The sequence below is a fragment of the Nuphar pumila genome, chromosome 16 (genome assembly GCF_984573655.1).
Source record: "Nuphar pumila chromosome 16, dmNupPumi1.hap1.1, whole genome shotgun sequence".
NCBI lineage: Eukaryota > Viridiplantae > Streptophyta > Magnoliopsida > Nymphaeales > Nymphaeaceae > Nuphar > Nuphar pumila.
This window is the reverse complement of record NC_143264.1, coordinates 16,075,904-16,093,952: the sequence shown is the minus strand read 5'-3', so window position 1 is coordinate 16,093,952 and position 18,049 is coordinate 16,075,904. Positions and strand designations below refer to the sequence as shown.

The following is an 18,049-nucleotide window of genomic DNA, read 5'->3' as shown; positions in this document are numbered from 1 at the left end:
GTTTTCACATATGTTTTTGCGAACTTTGTTTTTTTTTCATATATATTTATTGCAAATTTCTTTTTTTCGAATATATTTGTTACAAACTTTCTTTTTTTTGTATATATTTGTTGCAAACTTTCTTTTTTTAAATCAAAACCTGCTCAAAATATATCATTTACAAAATCAAAACCTACTCAAATAAAAATTACAATTTTTTTTACAAAATCAACTGTGAATTTATAAAACATTTAACAAATTTGCATTTATACAAAATATATCATTTACAGATCATATCAAACTGTAAATATACATAATAAATTCAAAATCACCCATACAGAATTATCATTTTTTGTTATATATCCCCAGTCACATGTAAATCCAAACTCATTGTAAGTTTACTTTGAATTCTCGCAGTTACATCTAAGTTTAAGAGCTTGCCTTGATCTGGTGCCACCTTGAGGTGTACGCAATCTGGGAGGATCAAGTGCAATGTGATAGCACACTTTTAGTATGCCACTGCAACTGATCACCCACCATTTTTGGATACAGCCTGTCAGCTGTAGGACCCAACAACAGATGATGTATGAATAGATGCAACAATACACCAAAATTGTGCAATCACATTGCACCTGATCCTCCACAAGAAGTGTGGTATACCCCGCCTATACCTCATGACTCTTATGAGAGTATTAGGCGGCTCTAGGTTCAAATTTCATTTCACCATTAGATTGAACAAAATAAAAAAATGCATACTTGAACAATTACTTCAAATGATCTATCAACTCTTCTCTTCATCTTCCATAAGACCATCTCAAGCTATTAAATGAAACGCATATTGTCTTGGCATCAAATACCCAAGGGAAAAAAATATCAGCTTTCCTGAACTTTTAGGTGGTTGTTACACCTACAGCTGAAGAAAGCTACTTTCTCTTGGAAAGAACACTTAGGAGGAAAATAGTGCGCAAGGGGAAGTGTGAACCCATTTTGATAGGAAGAAGTTTTTTTGTCTTTGTTATGTCTCACCACATATTTCTCAGGAAGATGTTTGTTTCACCCTCCTTGGGAAAGAGACTCTCTTTCATATGAAAAAGGGCCAAACACCCCTTCATTTCAAGTAATTTTCCCAAGTTTTGGTTATTTTTAACACCAAATTTTGTTTTGAACTATAGTTCTCTTATAGCTTTTTGTACTATGATGACAATTATCATCTTTAGCCTTTTAATGGATTGTCTTCCTTCAAAAGCGAAAGACAGTAAAACCATACATATGGAGTTCATTAGGCGCAATATTGCAATAAAGATGCCTTTCATATACTTCAAGATACTCAATATGCCTTCATTGTCACTATTTCTCTCTTTAAATGAATGAAAGTGCAACAGAACAAGAGCATCCGAAAAATACAAAAAGCCTTTTAAAAAAAGAGCATCTGAAAAATACCTTAGAAACTGAGTAGAAAAATGCATAAATGCTTAGAAGGAAATCTGGACAGCAAAACCAACATGGGCTCCCCTCGTCTGGTAGGGGCAGCAAGTGTACGTCACCTTTTGTTGGGACGTTGCAGGTTCAAAACCCAATGGTATAGTTGTATAATTGGTAGGGATCTGCTTAACACCAACTTGCCTTTCAAAAAAAAAAAAATCTGGACAGCAAAACAGAATGCCATCCATAAGTCACATGGGCTATATAATGTACCACCTTTAGTTAAAAAATTATGGAGGGAAGAAGTTGAGAGCATTTTACTGTTGCAACCTCAAGAACATATCTGCTTTGGCTCACAATTCTTGTAGGTGTATAGAACATATTTGTATTGGTTCTCAATAGAAGGATGAACTTACGTTTGGTGTATGGGATAAGAAATGTTGACATTGAATTGGTTCTTAAATTTAAGCAAGACATATAGGATAAGAAATGTTGATTTTAGATTAGTTCTAATAGAAGCATGATTTTATGTTTGGTGCATAGGGTAAGAAATTTTGATATTGGATTGGTTCTTGACAGAAGCATGAATTTGACAAAACATATATGAATATTTGGAGTTTCGATTCGAGAAAAAAAAACTTATGATTTGCAAAACATACCCAAGGTGTAGCGAAATATAAAGAACTGATTTCTTAGAATCAAAGCCAGGTGGTAATATGAACCCGTCCATGTGGATGAAAACAAGAGGTTCAATTGAGGCTTAGAACAAAAAGGACAAGAAAGTGGTGCTAAAAATGTTTTGGACTGGAAAAATGTAAAACCCACGTAAATTTTTTTTTTTATCGGATCCGGGTCGGGTCGGGACCCAACCCAGGCCCGTTCTCGTTGGGGTTTTAAAACCCAACGTAGGGTGAGGGAAAAACCCTCCCCTAAGCGCCGCACCCCACTCGTGCCGCTCCACACTCCTCGGCATGATAAGGAAACCCCTTGAGGGTTTCCCCGATTGTCACCTCCCCCGAGCTCTTTAAGAGCATGGCAGGAAAGGAAGGGGGGGCACACCTCCCTTCTCTTCTCCTCCTCCTCGCTCTCCTTGCGCCGACGACCCTTCTCGCAAACCCCGACCACACCTTCCTCTCGAGCCCTCTCTGTGCCCTGCGCACGACAGCACCACCGACACCTCCTCCTCCTCTCCTCCCGACGCTACTGCCTCTCTCCAATCACCGCCACCGACGACCTCATAAGGGAGCCGACATCGACAACGGCGCCCCCCTTCCAGGTACGCCCTCTATCTCCTCAGTCTTCTCCTCCTCCGCCTCTCCCACCTCTTCTTCTACCTTCTTCTCTCCCGACAGCACCAAGCAGGGTCCAAAGGCCCCTGCGTCTCTTTCTCTCTTTCTGCTTACCTTCCGGGCCTCTGCCCCTCTTGTTTTAAAACCCAGCAGGGGCTGATGGCCCCTACCATTTTTTTTCCAAGACCGACAGAGGCTTTTGGCCCCTTCCCTCCTCCTCTTTTAAAAATTAGCAGTGGTCGATGGCCCCTGCCCCTTTTCTCCATAAACGACAAGGGCCATTGGCCCTTGCCTCCTCTTTGAAAGCCGCAGGGGGCCTTTGGCCCCTGCGCTCCCTCTCTCTGCTTATTTTTCCAGCAGGGGCCATCGGTCTCTGCCATTTCTCTTTTTGGTAGGGGCCGAAGGCCCCTGGCCTTCCTTTAAAGTCAGCAGGAGCCTTCGGCTCCTGCCTCCCTTTTCGGAAACCCAACAGGGGCCGATGGCCCTTGCACCTGTTTCCTTTGGCGGCATGAGTCATTGGACCCTACCCCATTCCGTTTCAGGTCAGCAGGGACCGTTGATCCCTGCCTTGTTTTGCAGAGAAGCCAAGACCCCAATCCTTTGTTGTTGTTTTCTCTATTAATTTAAATACATACTAATAACGTACCTTTGCATCTTACGCAATAGGCCCCATTCGTGCTCCGCGGTCCGACCCTCGTATTATCCTCACACGTAGGCGTACGCAGCTACACAACATTCCGAGGTAGGGTAAAGTCGCACAAAGGGCAATAAATGAACCTATTTAAGTTGAAATAATTAAGATGCCCATGCTAGATATGCTTAGATTTATATTGCTTCTGCATTGCATATTTTCTTGTCTGCATATTTATGAGTCGAGGTATGATTTTACTCTTTGAGTATTAATTTGCATATTTGCTTATGTGGTTGAAGGTGGTTTCATAGTTTTTGCAATACTTATGCCCTTAATTGCTTGCATATATACTTGCCTGTACGTTCCTATGGGTTGATGTACAATTTCATTCTTCGATCATTATTTTGCATAGTTGCTTATGAGTTGAGGTGTGGTTTCGTATTTCTTGAAATATGTATGTCCTTTTTTGCTTGCATCCAATTTTGCTTGCACGTTTCCTTTGAGTGAGGTACGACTTCGTGTCTCATGTATTACTTATGACCTTATGTGTTTGCCTATCTAAGTGGTCAAAGTATGGTTTTGGTACCTCGTGTATTACTTATGTGCTTTTCCTTCGATGTGCGGCATCGCAAGTCGAGAGTTGATTGTTGTCATGTTATAACCTGCATATGCTCACATTCATGGTAAATATGTACTTACATAAATGTAGTCTTATGCCTATCCTGATATCACTTGTTTTCAAAACACTAGAAGTTGTGCTTGTGCATTGCAGTTCTTTAAAAACGAGTTTCCTTCTGCCAACCCAGTGCTCTTCAAATTGCACAACTTTTGCAAAGTTAAGTTTTAAGTCTCGCAGGATTGCGAAGTCACATTTGGGCCCTCCCAAGTCCACACACTTGGGAGAAATGTTTTATAACCTTGATTTAAGTTGCGGCTTAATTTAAATAACCCCGATTGAGGGCAGGAGCCTGTGATTGAGTGAGGTTCTGTTGAAGGACCCATTTTTCATTTATTAAACTTAGTGTCATGCGAATCATGTCGATATTAATATAAATTTTGGATGCAAGATTGATAGTGATGTGCCTTGTATGAATGACTCAATGTGGCATTGTGGCTTTTAAGGATGAATCGTGCCAAATGAGCACTCCTATATTCTTTTGATCGTTATGAAGTTGTGTGTTGGGTGTTCCTTTTGAGAAGCCTATGCACCCCCTCTTTTTGGTGTAGCATACTTTTAGTCATGCACAACGTGTTAAGTACTTTGTTGATCGGATGAGAGATCCGAGACGACCTCGTATCATGAAATATGCAAAATATTGTTGAAATGAATTCAAGACTTATCTTGCCAAATTGTGTTGTGTTACTTCTTATGCAGATAATATCTGTTGGGGTTTCTTTGGTGAAACCATATCCCTTTTATCGTAGTTGTACTTTGGACAAGTACGTTCGTACTTTTTGACAAGTACGTTTTCTTACGTTGCGATGATTGGATGAGTAGGTTGTGGCAACCTTGATAAGTGCAAATAACAAAATGCTGAGATCACCTAAATAAGTGATGATTTTCGCCTTCACCGACAAGATACTCGAGTTGGGTCGAAAGAACAGAGTATGTAGAATGGGTCTTCAGTTAACTACCCCTGATGTACTCATTCAAACCGCTGACTCCTGTCAGGAGAGAGGAGGGGAAGGTACAAAAACTTCGATGGACAAGCCATTAATGGCAGTTACGAGCAAAAGACTCGGCTTCCCCAATCATCGGAGTTAGGGGAAGAAGATTACCATAATTATCTTAGGTGATAGCTCTCCATGTTCGGGATGCATCCATTGTTTATGCTGCTTTGGGGATTTCTCTCTTGGTTACTGATCGTCCCCTTAGGTGCAGACTCAGTCAGCTATCCGGGTTATCTTAAAATACATAGCATAATAAACCCCTGAATCAGTCTAGGTTGTTTCTAGAGTCGTGTCTTGTGCGTACCCACTTGGCCAGTTAATATCGAAACATAATTTAAATCTGATCACACAATTTGTTGAGTTATGCATGTATGAAAGCTATAGCATGCAACAGGTTTCAATACTTATGAAATTGTGTGTGTGTTTGATGTATCATCGTATTTTGCTTGTTTATGCAGTGCTTTGCTTATAATAATTAGCCTACTTGTGCCACTGAAATGCTTGTAATAGTTTTAGCATTTTGCTCATGATAGTTATTCCATGAAACTGTTGAAATTAAATTGCTATATAATTGCCTGTCTACTTGACATATTAAATTATTTTGCTTAACTATGTTCTATATCGTCCTGTATGTGCACCTACCAGTTTTTAGTAAAACTGACTCATTTTATGGGCAGGTGATGTATAGGTGATACACTCTGCAATGACACGATGCGCGATGAGATCAAGATAGAGCTCTTTCCCTGACGTTTCGCTCCTGAGGACATGTTGGTAAATTTGGTATAAAGTGTATTTCAAAATTTCTCTTTTTATTAAACCTTGAGTTACTAAAACTGTTTTAGTAAACTTCTTCTTGGTTTCAACAAACAAATTCTCCGTCATTGAAATTGCATTTTAAAACCATTTGATTTCAATAGTTGTGCGGGATTCGACAAAGGAAAGTTTTTGCTGTAATGTGCTCAAGGTCCATTGACTTGTGGTTTTAAAACTATCATTTTCCATTGAAGTACTATTTAAACTCTGATTATTGTATGATTTCTAAACTATGCTAAAAGTTACAAGTCCTGAATTTTTTGGGCACTACAACTTGGTATCAGAGCGACAGAGAAAATAGTGATTTTTGACCATCCGACATTTGCATCGCACTGTAAGTGCTATTGATTTTGTTGTTTTGTACTTAATTTGATTAAAATATTTTGCTTTGATTTAGATGTCATATAATGAGATGAGTGAGGCAATAAATGTCTTGACTGAAGCCGTTATTTATCTCCAATCTATGGTCTAGAACTTGAGTCGTAGTGTGGCTTGCGAGAACACCTTCCAGGGTCAGTGCGATAAACAGATGGATAACCATCGAGTTCCCCCGAATCCATTGTACCCCTGAAATTCTATTGTTTGCTCTTTCTGTGGTAAGGTGGACCATTCAGTGATAGAATGTCGCCATAAGCGAAAGTACGATGGATGGCAAGTGACCACACAGAGCTTAGAGCAAGGGAAGCAAGTTAAAGATATTCAGAACAAAAAGTCAGTTAGCAAATGCCGAGTTGCCAACGATAGAATGCAGGAATCCCCATCTAAGAAACAAAAGCAAGGCAAAGGAATCAAGCTACATCGATCGTCTAGTCGAAAATGCTTGAAGTGTAATTATGGTCATCCTGGACAACCATGCCCTCAAGACACTAGAGGTTGTTCCTATTGCAGAAAGATGGGCATTTCGCCAGAGTTTGTCGCAAGAAGGAAGTAGATCTGAAGAAGCGAACCACGAAGGAAAGTCAGCGACAACAACCCAAGTTGCCTCACTAGTAGCAATGAGAGTAGTGAACCGTGTTTATTTTCATCATGACGGGTTAGGTAGAGAATTAGCGAATAGACACTTTAATAAGTTTTGGGTAAGACTTTTTATTTTCCAGTACGGATCTTGTAAATCAAAAGTTTATCAATGAAATTACGTATGAATTTTGTTTAACCTAGACCCTTATGATTATGATGCTTATGCTGGTAAATGACATGTCACGCCTATAACTGATTAATTGACTTGTTACGCCTACAAATGATTAACTTTTAGGTGGTTGACTTATACACCTACAAATCATTAGTTAGACTAATTAGAGGAATGACACCTCACGACTATAAACATTTAGTTTCTGATGATACATCATGCCTACCTAACTGTGTTGCAGAGGGTTGCATTATGATTGTTTGTGAGAATATATCATATATGTATAGCATGATTAATGGATATCATATTGGACTAAAATGTCTTGAAGATTCGTGCGTGTGTTTCACGCTGAAGTGGTTGAATGCGATGTGATTTGATGTAAAAAAAAAACAATTATGAATGCATAAGATGATGCAATGATCTGAATGTCTTAGATGCATATATGATTTGAATCCTGTGTGCATAACTCGAACTGCCTAGAAATTACGTATCTTGAGGTTTAGTTGATTCTTGATATATATCGGATCACATTGTATAGAACTCATGCTTTGAGGTTAGATTTGGATAATGCAATGCTCCTGGTGGCAATGATATAATGCATAAGATAATATGCTTTTGTATGATATGAATGAAATGCATGTGACCTCAAATTTTGAAAGTATGCGATGTATGTTTAAGTTCAATAGTAAACTATGATTCATCGAACTTTATTGGTGAAATGGGTGATTTTATGAATTGAATACCATATGAAGTGATGTGGTGCTCATTGATGATATATATACTTTTGCCCATTATGGGTGGCTATCGACCTTGTGAGTGGTCGTTTGTTTTGATGCATGTATCATTGATTTTGGTACCTGTTGAGGACCTTATCCGCAAAGGATTCTCTGTGATGGTATGTATAATCAAGATCAGGTAATCCGACTAAAGTGGTGAATCTCTGTGAGGAAGTACACTATCCAAGATCGGGTAGCCGCAAAGACGGTGAATTCCTGTGAGGAAATATATTGTCCAAGACCAAATAAACCATTTAGGACGGTAATTCCTCGTGAGGTCGTACATTTCCCAGACCAGGTGATCCAGCGTGAAACTTGTAGATTTTGATTTCGTAGAGAATTATGGTGTGTTATGATGCTCTTCTGAGAGCATTTGATATAGCCGGTTATGAATCTTTAAATTTGGCTTTCTGTTGTAGCATGATTATATACTAGTTTTAGATTAGAGAATCGGATCCTTGCTGATTCTAGATCTTGATACAAGGTTATATTTTTGTCTTCTATGAAAGTTGGGGCCATTCTAAGAAAGATAACTTAAGCGAAGATAGGACAACTGGCCATGTAAGGCCTTGGGTTATGGGGATAAGTTGATGTTATTCTAGACATAGAGTCTGTTAGAAATAGTAAGGGTAACGAACGACAATCTCATTATGATAAAGTACAAAAACCCCCATTCAAGGATCGTAAACAAACAAGAGAAATGTCTCGTTGTGTCTCTTCATTCGTATCGAAACTAGTAGAAGGTGACGAATAAACATTCTTACAGTCTTCTGCCAAACCCTTTTTGTGACTCCATATAAACTCTTGCGAAGACAAAAACTATCAACAAAATCACTCACATTTTGTTCGATCGAGTTGTTGGCTTCGAACCTTTCTCAGGAATTTATTATGTGCTGTCCTCACTACTTTAATAGCATACGTGTTTCAGATCACTCACACATATAGTGCATCCTCATTAACAAAGATTAACTAAGAACCAGATTGTTGCAGATAATCTTTTAATGATATTTTGCGAACGAAATTCCTTTTAGAGGGGTAGGATGTAAAACCCACGTAAAAAATTTTTTTTATCGGACCCGGGTCGGCCCGTTCTCGTTGGGGTTTTAAAACCCGATGCAGGGTGAGGGCAAAACCCTCCCCTGTGCGCCGCACCCCACTCGTGCCGCTCCACACTCCTTGGCACGATAAGGAAACCCCTTGAGGGTTTCCCCGATTGTCGCCTCCCCCGAGCTCTTTAAGAGCATGGCAGGAAGGGAAGGGGGACACACCTCCCTTCTCTTCTCCTCCTCCTCGCTCTCCTTGCGCCGATGACCCTTCTCGCAAACCCTGACCACGAGCCCTCCCCGTGCCCTGCGCACGGCAACACCGCCGACACCTCCTCCTCCTCCTCCTCTCATCCCGATGCTGCTGCCTCTCTCCAATCGCCGCCACCGACGACCTCGCAAGGGAGCCGACATCGTCGATGGCGCCCCCCTTCCAGGTACGCCTTCTATCTTCTCAGTCTTCTCCTCCTCCGCCTCTCCTACCTCTTCTTCTACCTTCTCCTCTCTCGACAGCCGCAGGCAGGGGCCAAAGGCCCCTGCGTCTCTCTCTCTCTCTGCTTACCTTTCGGTAGGGGCCATCGGCCCCTGTCCCTCTTCTTTTAAAACCCAGCAGGGGCCGATGGCCCCTGCCATTTTTTTCCAAGACCGACAGGGGCCTTTGGCCTCTGCCCTCCTCCTCTTTTAAAGACCAGCAGGGGCCGATGGCCCCTGCCCCTTTTCTCCATGAACGACAGGGTCCATTGGCCCCTGCCTCCTCTTTGAAAGCCGCAGGAGGCCTTTGGCCCCTGCGCTCCCTCTCTCTGTTCATTTTTTCAGCTCTGCCATTTCTCTTTCTAGTAGGGGCCGAAGGCCCCTGCCCTTCCTTTAAAGCTAGCAGAAGCCTTTGGCTCCTTCCTCCCTTTTCGGAAACCCAGCAGGGGCCGATGGCTCCTGCCCCTCTCTTAGTCGTCTGGCAAGGGCCGATGGCCCCTACCCTTCTTTAAATATTCGACAGGGGCCGATGGCCCCTGCACCTATTTTCTTTGGCGGCATGGGTCATTGGACCCCACCCCATTTTGTTTTAGGTCAGCAGGGACCGTTGATCTCTGCCTTGTTTTGCAGAGAAGTTGAGACCCCAGTCCTTTGTTGTCATTTTCCCTATTAATTTAAATGCATACTAATAATGTACCTTTGCAGCTTACGCAACAGGCCCCATTCGTGCTACGCGGCCCGACCCTCGTATTATCCTCACGCGTAGGCGGACATAGCTACACAACATTCCGAGGTAGGGTAAAGTCGCACAAAGGGCAATAAATGAACCTATTTAAGTTGAAATAATTAAGATGCCCATGCTAGATATGCTTAGATTTATATTGCTTCTGCATTGCATATTTTCTTGTCTGCATATTTATGAGTCGAGGTATGATTTTACTCTTTGAGTATTAATTTGCGTATTTGCTTATGTGGTTGAAGGTGGTTTCATAGTTTTTGCAATACTTATGCCCTTAATTGCTTGCATATATACTTGCCTGTACGTTCCTATGGGTTGATGTACAATTTCATTCTTCGATCATTATTTTGCATAGTTGCTTATGAGTTGAGGTGTGGTTTCGTATTTCTTGAAATACGTATGCCCTTGTTTGTTTGCATCCATTTTTGCCTGCACGTTTCCTTTGAGTGAAGTACGACTTCGTGTCTCGTGTATTACTTATGACCTTATGTGTTTTCCTATCTAAGTGGTCAAGGTATGGTTTTGGTACCTCGTGTATTACTTATGTGCTTTTCCCTCGATGTGCGGCATCGCAAGTCGAGAGTTGCTTGTTGTCATGTTATAACCTGCATATGCTCACATTCATGGTAAATATGTACTTACATAAATGTAGTCTTATGCCTATCCTGATATCACTTGTTTTCAAAACACTAGAAGTTGTGCTTGTGCATTGCAGTTCTTTAAAAGCGAGTTTCCTTCTGCCAACCCAGTGCTCTTCAAATTGCACAACTTTTGCAAAGTTAAGTTTTAAGTCTCGCAGGATTGCGAAGTCACATTTGGGCCCTCCCAAGTCCACACACTAGGGAGAAATGTTTTATAACCTTGATTCAAGTTGCGGCTCAATTTAAATAACCCCGATTGGGGGCAGGAGCCTGTGATCGAGTGAGGTTCTGTTGAAGGACCCATTCTTCATTTATTAAACTTAGTGTCGCGTGTCGTGCGAATCATGTCGATATTAATATAAATTTTGGATGCAAGTTTGATAGTGATGTGCCTTGTGTGAATGACTCAATGTGGCATTGTGGCTTTTAAGGATGAATCGTGCCAAATGAGCACTCCTATATTCTTTTAATCATTATGAAGTTGTGTGTTGGGTGTTCCTTTTGAGAAGCCTACGCACCCCCCCCCCCTTTTTGGTGTAGCATACTTTTAGTCATGCACGACGTGTTAAGTACTTTGTTGATGGGACAAGATATCTGAGACGACCTCGTATCATGAAATATGCAAAATATTGTTGAAATGAATTCAAGACTTATCTTGCCAAATTGTGTTGTGTTACTTCTTATGCAGATAATATCTGTTGGGTTTTTTTTGGTGAAACCATATCCCTTTTATCGTAGTTGTACTTTTGATAAGTACATTCATACTTTTTGACAAGTATGTCTTCTTACGTTGAGATGATTGGATAAGTAGGTTGTAGCAACCTTGATGACTGCAAATAACAAAATGCTGAGATCACCTAAATAAGTGATGATTTCCACCTTCACCGGCAAGATACTCGAGTTTGGTCGAAAGACCAGAGTATGTAGAGTGGGTCTTCAGTTAACTACCCCTGATGTACTTATTCGAACCGCTGACTCCTGTCAGGAGAGAAGAGGGGAAGGTACAAAAACTTCGATGGACAAGCCATTAATGTCAGTTACGAGCAAAAGACTCAGCTTCCCCAGTCATCAGAGTTAGGGAAAGAAGATTATCATAATTATCCTCGGTGGTAGCTCTTCATGTTCGAGATGCATCCATTGTTTATGCTGCTTTGGGGATTTCTCTCTTGGTCACTGATCGTCCCCTTAGGTGCGGACTCAGTCAGCTATCCGGGTTATCTTAAAATACATAGCATAATAAACCCCTGAATCAGTCTAGGCTGTTTCTAGAGTCGTGCCTTATGCGTACCCACTTGGCCAGTTAATATCGAAACATAATTTAAATCCGATCACACAATTTGTTGAGTTATGCACGTATGAAAGCTATAACATGCAACAGGTTTCAATACTTATGCAATTGTGTGTGTGGTTGATGTAGCATCGTATTTTGCTTATGAAGTGCTTTGCTTATAATAATTAGCCTACTTGTGCCACTGAAATGCTTGTAATAGTTTTAACATTTTGCTCATGATAGTTATTCCATGAATATGTTGAAATTAAATTGCTATATAATTGCCTGTTTACTTGACATATTAAATTATTTTGCTTAACTATGTTCTATATCGTCTTGTATGTGCACCTACCAGTTTTTAGTGAAACTGACTCATTTTATGGGCAGGTGATGTATAGGTGATACACTCTGCGATGACACGATGGCGCGATGAGATCAAGATAAAGCTCTTTCCCTGATGTTTCGCTCCTGAAGACATGTTGGTAAATTTGATATAAAGTGTATTTCAAAATTTCTCTTTTTATTAAACCTTGAGTTACTAAAATTGTTTTAGTAAACTTCTTCTTGGTTTCAACAAACAAATTCTCCGTCATTGAAATTGCATTTTAAAACCATTTGATTTCAATAATTATGCAGAATTCGACAAAGGAAAATTTACGCTGTAATGCGCTCAAGGTCCATTGACTTATAGTTTTAAAACTATCATTTTCCACTGAAGTAGTATTTAAACTCTGATTATTGTATGATTTCTAAACTATTCTAAAAGTTACAAGTTCTGGATTTTTGGGGCGTTACAAAAAAGGTTCAAGGCAGGGATAGGAGTGCATTACAAATGGTAATGAAGAGAAGCAAGTTCTACATGAAGCTCTAAGGTAGGCATAGGAACTGCTACTGAACATTGTCCAGTGCTTCAGTCTGCCTGTACCGTGCCATGGTTGGATTGATACGCATCAAGGATAAAACGCAATTTCACAAGTTGCATAATAAAATTTCTGGATTGCAACTGAACTCAGGTTTGCCTCACCCAGTGGCAGGACTGCTACTCGAGTTGCAAGGGGGAAACTGCATCTGGATGAAAATGCAATTGGATCAGAGCAACACAAGTAGACATGGCAAACCATCATGCATCTTTGAATCACAGGCCTACCTGCAATATTTTATCTAAATAGACCCACATGAGCGTCAAAAATCTGAAAAAAGAGAACCGAATAAAGAAAGAAACCGGCACCAATTACATTTTCAACCTTGACATTGGATCTTCTATCAGCGGAACTTGTAACTCAGGTTTAATCCAGAGTAGGCGGATTAGATAATGGGCAAGACCTAAAATGCCGTGACAAGTTTGACGAGAATGGCACTCTGTGGAAGTTCAAAGTAGCAGCAGAAAATGGAAGATTAATGCTCAACTCTTAACTTTTGAAGCCCCAAACAGCTTGTCATAGATTCTATCCATGACATAAGTAGCATGTCTGAGGATGCATGGCCCATGAAATGTTGTAAAATGCCTGCAAAGTGGAAACTCTTGCAGGATTAACTAGTTTACACGACCTTCCACCTGCACAAGCTGAAGCCAGGTAAACTCGCTGAGCCAGCCCAGTGTCGGGCCAACCAGATATAGAGGCACCTTCTGTAGCATCTGGTCAGCAGCCTCAGCTAAAGTATAGAAGACAGAAATTTATGGAAAATGATATGGATTCTTTAGACTCCGTTTCTACGTATGTTTTAAATGATTATGTAACTAGGTCTGGATTTTACACCATGCAGCATTCCAGTTCAGGTTTGAACGTGTAGCACATGCAGGCCACAAATGGTGAAATCAACCAACACAATGACCTCAAATTTTCAGCAATCACTTATATTGAAGTATAAAGTATTTGGCATTGGAATTCAGGAATAGTCCGAGTAAGGATTTCATGCACATGACAGATGGTACATAAGCTTGACCAAAGCATCAGAAACCTTTCATGCACATGATAAGACGGTACGTACATAAGCTTGATCAAAGCATCAGAAACCAGCAGTGCGCTAATAAAAATTTGAGATTATTCTCATTTTGGTGATGGTAGAACCCTCCCAGAACATTCTCCAAAGCCTACTTTATAGCCATCACCCTGCATCAAGAAAAACAGTACATTACTTCAAAAGAGAACGTTACAAGCTCTTCATGATGCAATGAACTCCCAAAGTTGCACACGTACTTTTCAAGGAGATAGCTACCACATGAATAAAGATGAGACTTGTCAAAACAATGATCAATTGGCAAAGAGCATGCCTAAGAAGGGAATTACAACGTGAACAAATAATGCAGTCAGCGACACTGGTATCCAAGCTCATAATTTTGGAACTTGGATATGAATCCAACAGCTTCAGGACAAAACAAATACTAGTTGTTATCTGATCTTCAAATTCATTAAACAACAAAATTACTACAAACAGAACAGTTTGATGTTGTCTTGTGAGCAAGGATTCTACTTCAACTTACCACAAGATACTAAACAAATGATCAAATACTAAATAATAACTGCAAACTCAGTGAAAGATTTCAAGTGAATTACCTGACAATATCCTGTAATAATGACTTCATCTCCATCTTCCAAAAATCTCCTAATCAAGCCATTTTGAAGAGTTACTGGCTTTTGGCCATTCCAGGTTAGTTCCATTAAACAACCGAAAGATTCTGGATCCTGGTAGCAAAACCAAATTATCAAAATCCTTTACACATAAAATGGAATCTAGAATAGTCATCTAAGTTGTTCAATGCATTGATCAATATGGATATCCAGAATACTTAGAACATACAGGTCCACTTATAGTCCCAGTTCCTAGCAAATCACCAGGATTTAAGTTGCATCCATTGATCGTGTGGTGTGCAAGCTGTTGAGAGACTGTCCAGTATCTAGTTCAACAGATGCACAAAAATAGGATTAACGAAGCTATTAAGTGGTAAAAAGCCTGGTCACAAAAATACAACTCTGAAGCCGGAGAACCACCCAAAAGGAACAAGAAGGCCTACTAAAAATTATGTGACAAATATTTCTGTTCAGTAGTGGCAGGAAAAACTTATTACTGCAATAGTATTTGCATTTTCACCTTTATCAAAATTAGAGTGAAAAATCAACTCAAAGACCACAAGTTATGATGCAAGCAATACATTTTCTTGAGTTGTACAGCAGTAAAAAGCATTTGAAAACGAGGTTTAAGAGCCCAGTTGGTCAACATAAGGACTAAGCTCAGTCAACCCAGGCCAGCACCACACCAGGTTGACCAAGATTTTGACAAAAACCATCCAAGATTCTCTCTCTCTCTCTCTCTCTCCACACACACACACACACACACACACACACACATATATATATATATATATATAGGGTGGGTGGGTGGGTTTGTATTTGTTACAAATGAACACACAGAACTATTGAGTAGAACTCGCCTTCTTTTCATATTTTTCTTTAGATTCTTTTGTAAATCAGACCATATGGATTGGATATAAAACGTCACATGTAACTATTGAGTAGCACTCACCTTCTTTTCATATTTTTCTTTAGATTCTTTTGTAAATCAGACCATATGGATTGGATCTAAAACGTCACATGTAAGTAGATTTTTTAAAGGCTTAAAAAAACAAATGCTGACAATGTACCAAAATTTCATAGCTCAAAACAATCATACTTTTACGTTGAGAAAGTACAATTCAAGGTCTGATCCTTAGTAAACAAACATTGAACACATCTATGTGGTCATTGAGGGAAATCTTGATTTTTAGTTAATCCAGTTTTTGGTACAATATGAACCGTTGATTTTGTTTTTGAGCTAAAAACACATCTAAATATGAAAAATGCTTAAACAAGAGTTCTCGGTCGAGGAAGCGGGAGCGAGAAGCAAGAAGCGAGGAGTGCGAGACAACTTAGAAGCAAACTGAGAATCGTCTCGGAAGCGAGAAGAGAAGCAAACCGGAAGCAACCTAGAAAGTGAATCAAGATTCGAAGGGGGAAGGAAGAAATCTAGAATTCGAGTGGGACGTGAATAGGAATCGAAAGGGAAGCGAAAATGTAATTATATTTTTCCTAATTTACTAAAATATATGATTTCTGTTATAAATATAAGTTATATAACTCAGAAACAACCAACCAAAAATATAACTCAAAAACAGTCAACCAGAAATATAAGTTATATAACTCAGAAACAGTCAACCAGAAATATAAATTATATAACTCAGAAACAGTTAACCAGAAACATAACTCAGAAACAATCAACCAAAAATATAACTCAGAAACAATCAAACAGATTATATATGAATTATGTTACAGACCCTCACCAGGAACCGCCCTTGCCACGAATCCAACTCACGATCCATCCAATAATTACTGCCCAGCTCCAGGACCCATCTTGAAAATCTCGCCCAGCCTAGGATCCTTCTAGGATTGGGACTCTAACAACCCTGGGATTCCTCCAGGATTGGTACTCTGGTGGGATGCCCTCTAGGAATCCCATTTAGCATAGAATCTCATTTATCATAGGACTTTGCTTTAGCTACTCTATAAATACTGGTCTTTACTTCAGTATTTTTCAATGAATTTTTAAGAGAAATTTCTCTTAAGAGTTCGATCTTTGATTTGATTTCTGGTTTGCCTCTAAGGGACAAATTTCTCTCCCTTCCCCAATCATTCACCTTTCTCCATCGCCGGTTCATCGGGACAAATTGCTTTCCCTTCCAACTGGGCCTCCGCTGTCACGTCCCACCTCGTTACCAGTGCCCGCATGGTGAGCGCCCTCGCTTTCCTTGTCTTTTCTACTGTTTCCCTTGCCTTGGCCGGATCCCTCCCTGGGATCCACCCACGCCAACACCCCCCCCTTGCTCCTCTCTCTTCTCTGGCCGTGTCTTCTAGTCGGACACGTCCCTCCCTGCAGGCACTATGACCGTGTCCACAACTAAGAAGCGGCCCTGCTGCACGCTGCCCTAGGTGCCACCAATGATCATGTCCCTGAGAGAAATCACACCAGATTGTGTGCGTGCAGAGGAAGAAGATGAGACGATGTAAAAGGGGCGTCAATTGATGATTATCTTTTTACGACTCACCATCGTGCCCTAATATATTAAGAATACAATGTGGGTCGGGTCTGGAATATAACATCAGACTCAAATACAATAGACAACATCAGGGAAAATATCTACAAGTATGAATCGGGGTCCCAGACCCGTATACGAATCCCAGATCCGTACCCGAATAACACTAGTCTCAATACCCTCCCTCAAGTTGTGCATGGTGCTGCACCATGGACAACTTGTTCTTTAAGAACCAAAATTTTATACTTGTGAGACCCTTAGTAAACAAATCAGCGACTTGATCTGTTGTTGGGACATAAGCTGGTTCAACCTCTTTGTCTTCAATTTTCTGCCGAATGAAGTGTTGATCGATCTCAATATGCTTTGTGCGACTATGATAGACAGGATTAAAAGCTATTTGTATAGCACTTTTGTTGTCACAGAAGAGAGTAGTGGGCAAAACATTATCGCCTAATTCAGTGAGAAGATGCCTTAACCATGTGGCCTCTGCAGTGGTTGCTGCCATAGACCGATATTCAGTCTCAGTGCTGGATCGTGCAACGACACGCTGTTTCTTGTTGCTCCAGGCTATGAGATTCTCATCAATAAAAACGCAATAGCCTGATACCGAGTGCCTGTCATCTGGGTCTCCAGCCCAATCTGCATCTGTATACACATCTAGTCGGTGTCGTGCATTTTTAGCTTTAGTTTGATGATAAACTAGACCATCTCCAAGGGTCCCTTTTAAGTATCGAAGAATATGCTTGACTGCATTCATATGCTCTGTGCGTGGGGCGTGCATAAACTGCGAGACTTGATTGACTGCATACACAATGTCTGGTCTAGTAAAGGTGAGATATTGGAGCATACCAACAAGACTACGATATTGTGTGGGATCTCCATATGTTTCTCCATCCTGAGAGCCAAGCTTATGATTAAGCACACTAGGAGTGGAAAGAGGTTTACAATCTTGCATTCCTGCCTTCTCTAACAGATCCACAATATACTTATGCTGCGTCAATGCGAGACATTCATCTTGCCTATCGACTTCAAAAACCAAGAAATACAACAAATTGCCCAAATCTTTCATCTTAAACTTCTGACTCAGTAAAACTTTTGTGATTTCATTGTGAT

General features: G+C 40.4%; 1 protein-coding gene across 2 annotated transcripts in view; it reads right to left on the bottom strand.

The window, feature by feature from the left end:
- Positions 1-13,701: 13,701 nt before the first annotated feature.
- The window catches only part of LOC149813020 (fumarylacetoacetase), a 112,734-nt gene continuing 108,386 nt past the window's right edge, over positions 13,702-18,049 (bottom strand). The window contains exons 12-14 of one of the 2 annotated variants that reach the window (XM_089992219.1): positions 14,671-14,767; positions 14,427-14,555; positions 13,702-13,982 (exon numbers count right to left, since the gene is read on the bottom strand). In XM_089992219.1, coding sequence (XP_089848345.1) covers positions 13,920-13,982; positions 14,427-14,555; positions 14,671-14,767 — 289 coding nt within the window. In that variant the 3' untranslated portion in view covers positions 13,702-13,919. The remainder of the gene's footprint in view (positions 13,983-14,426; positions 14,556-14,670; positions 14,768-18,049) is intronic. The other variant, XR_016428360.1, reaches the window with a different exon arrangement.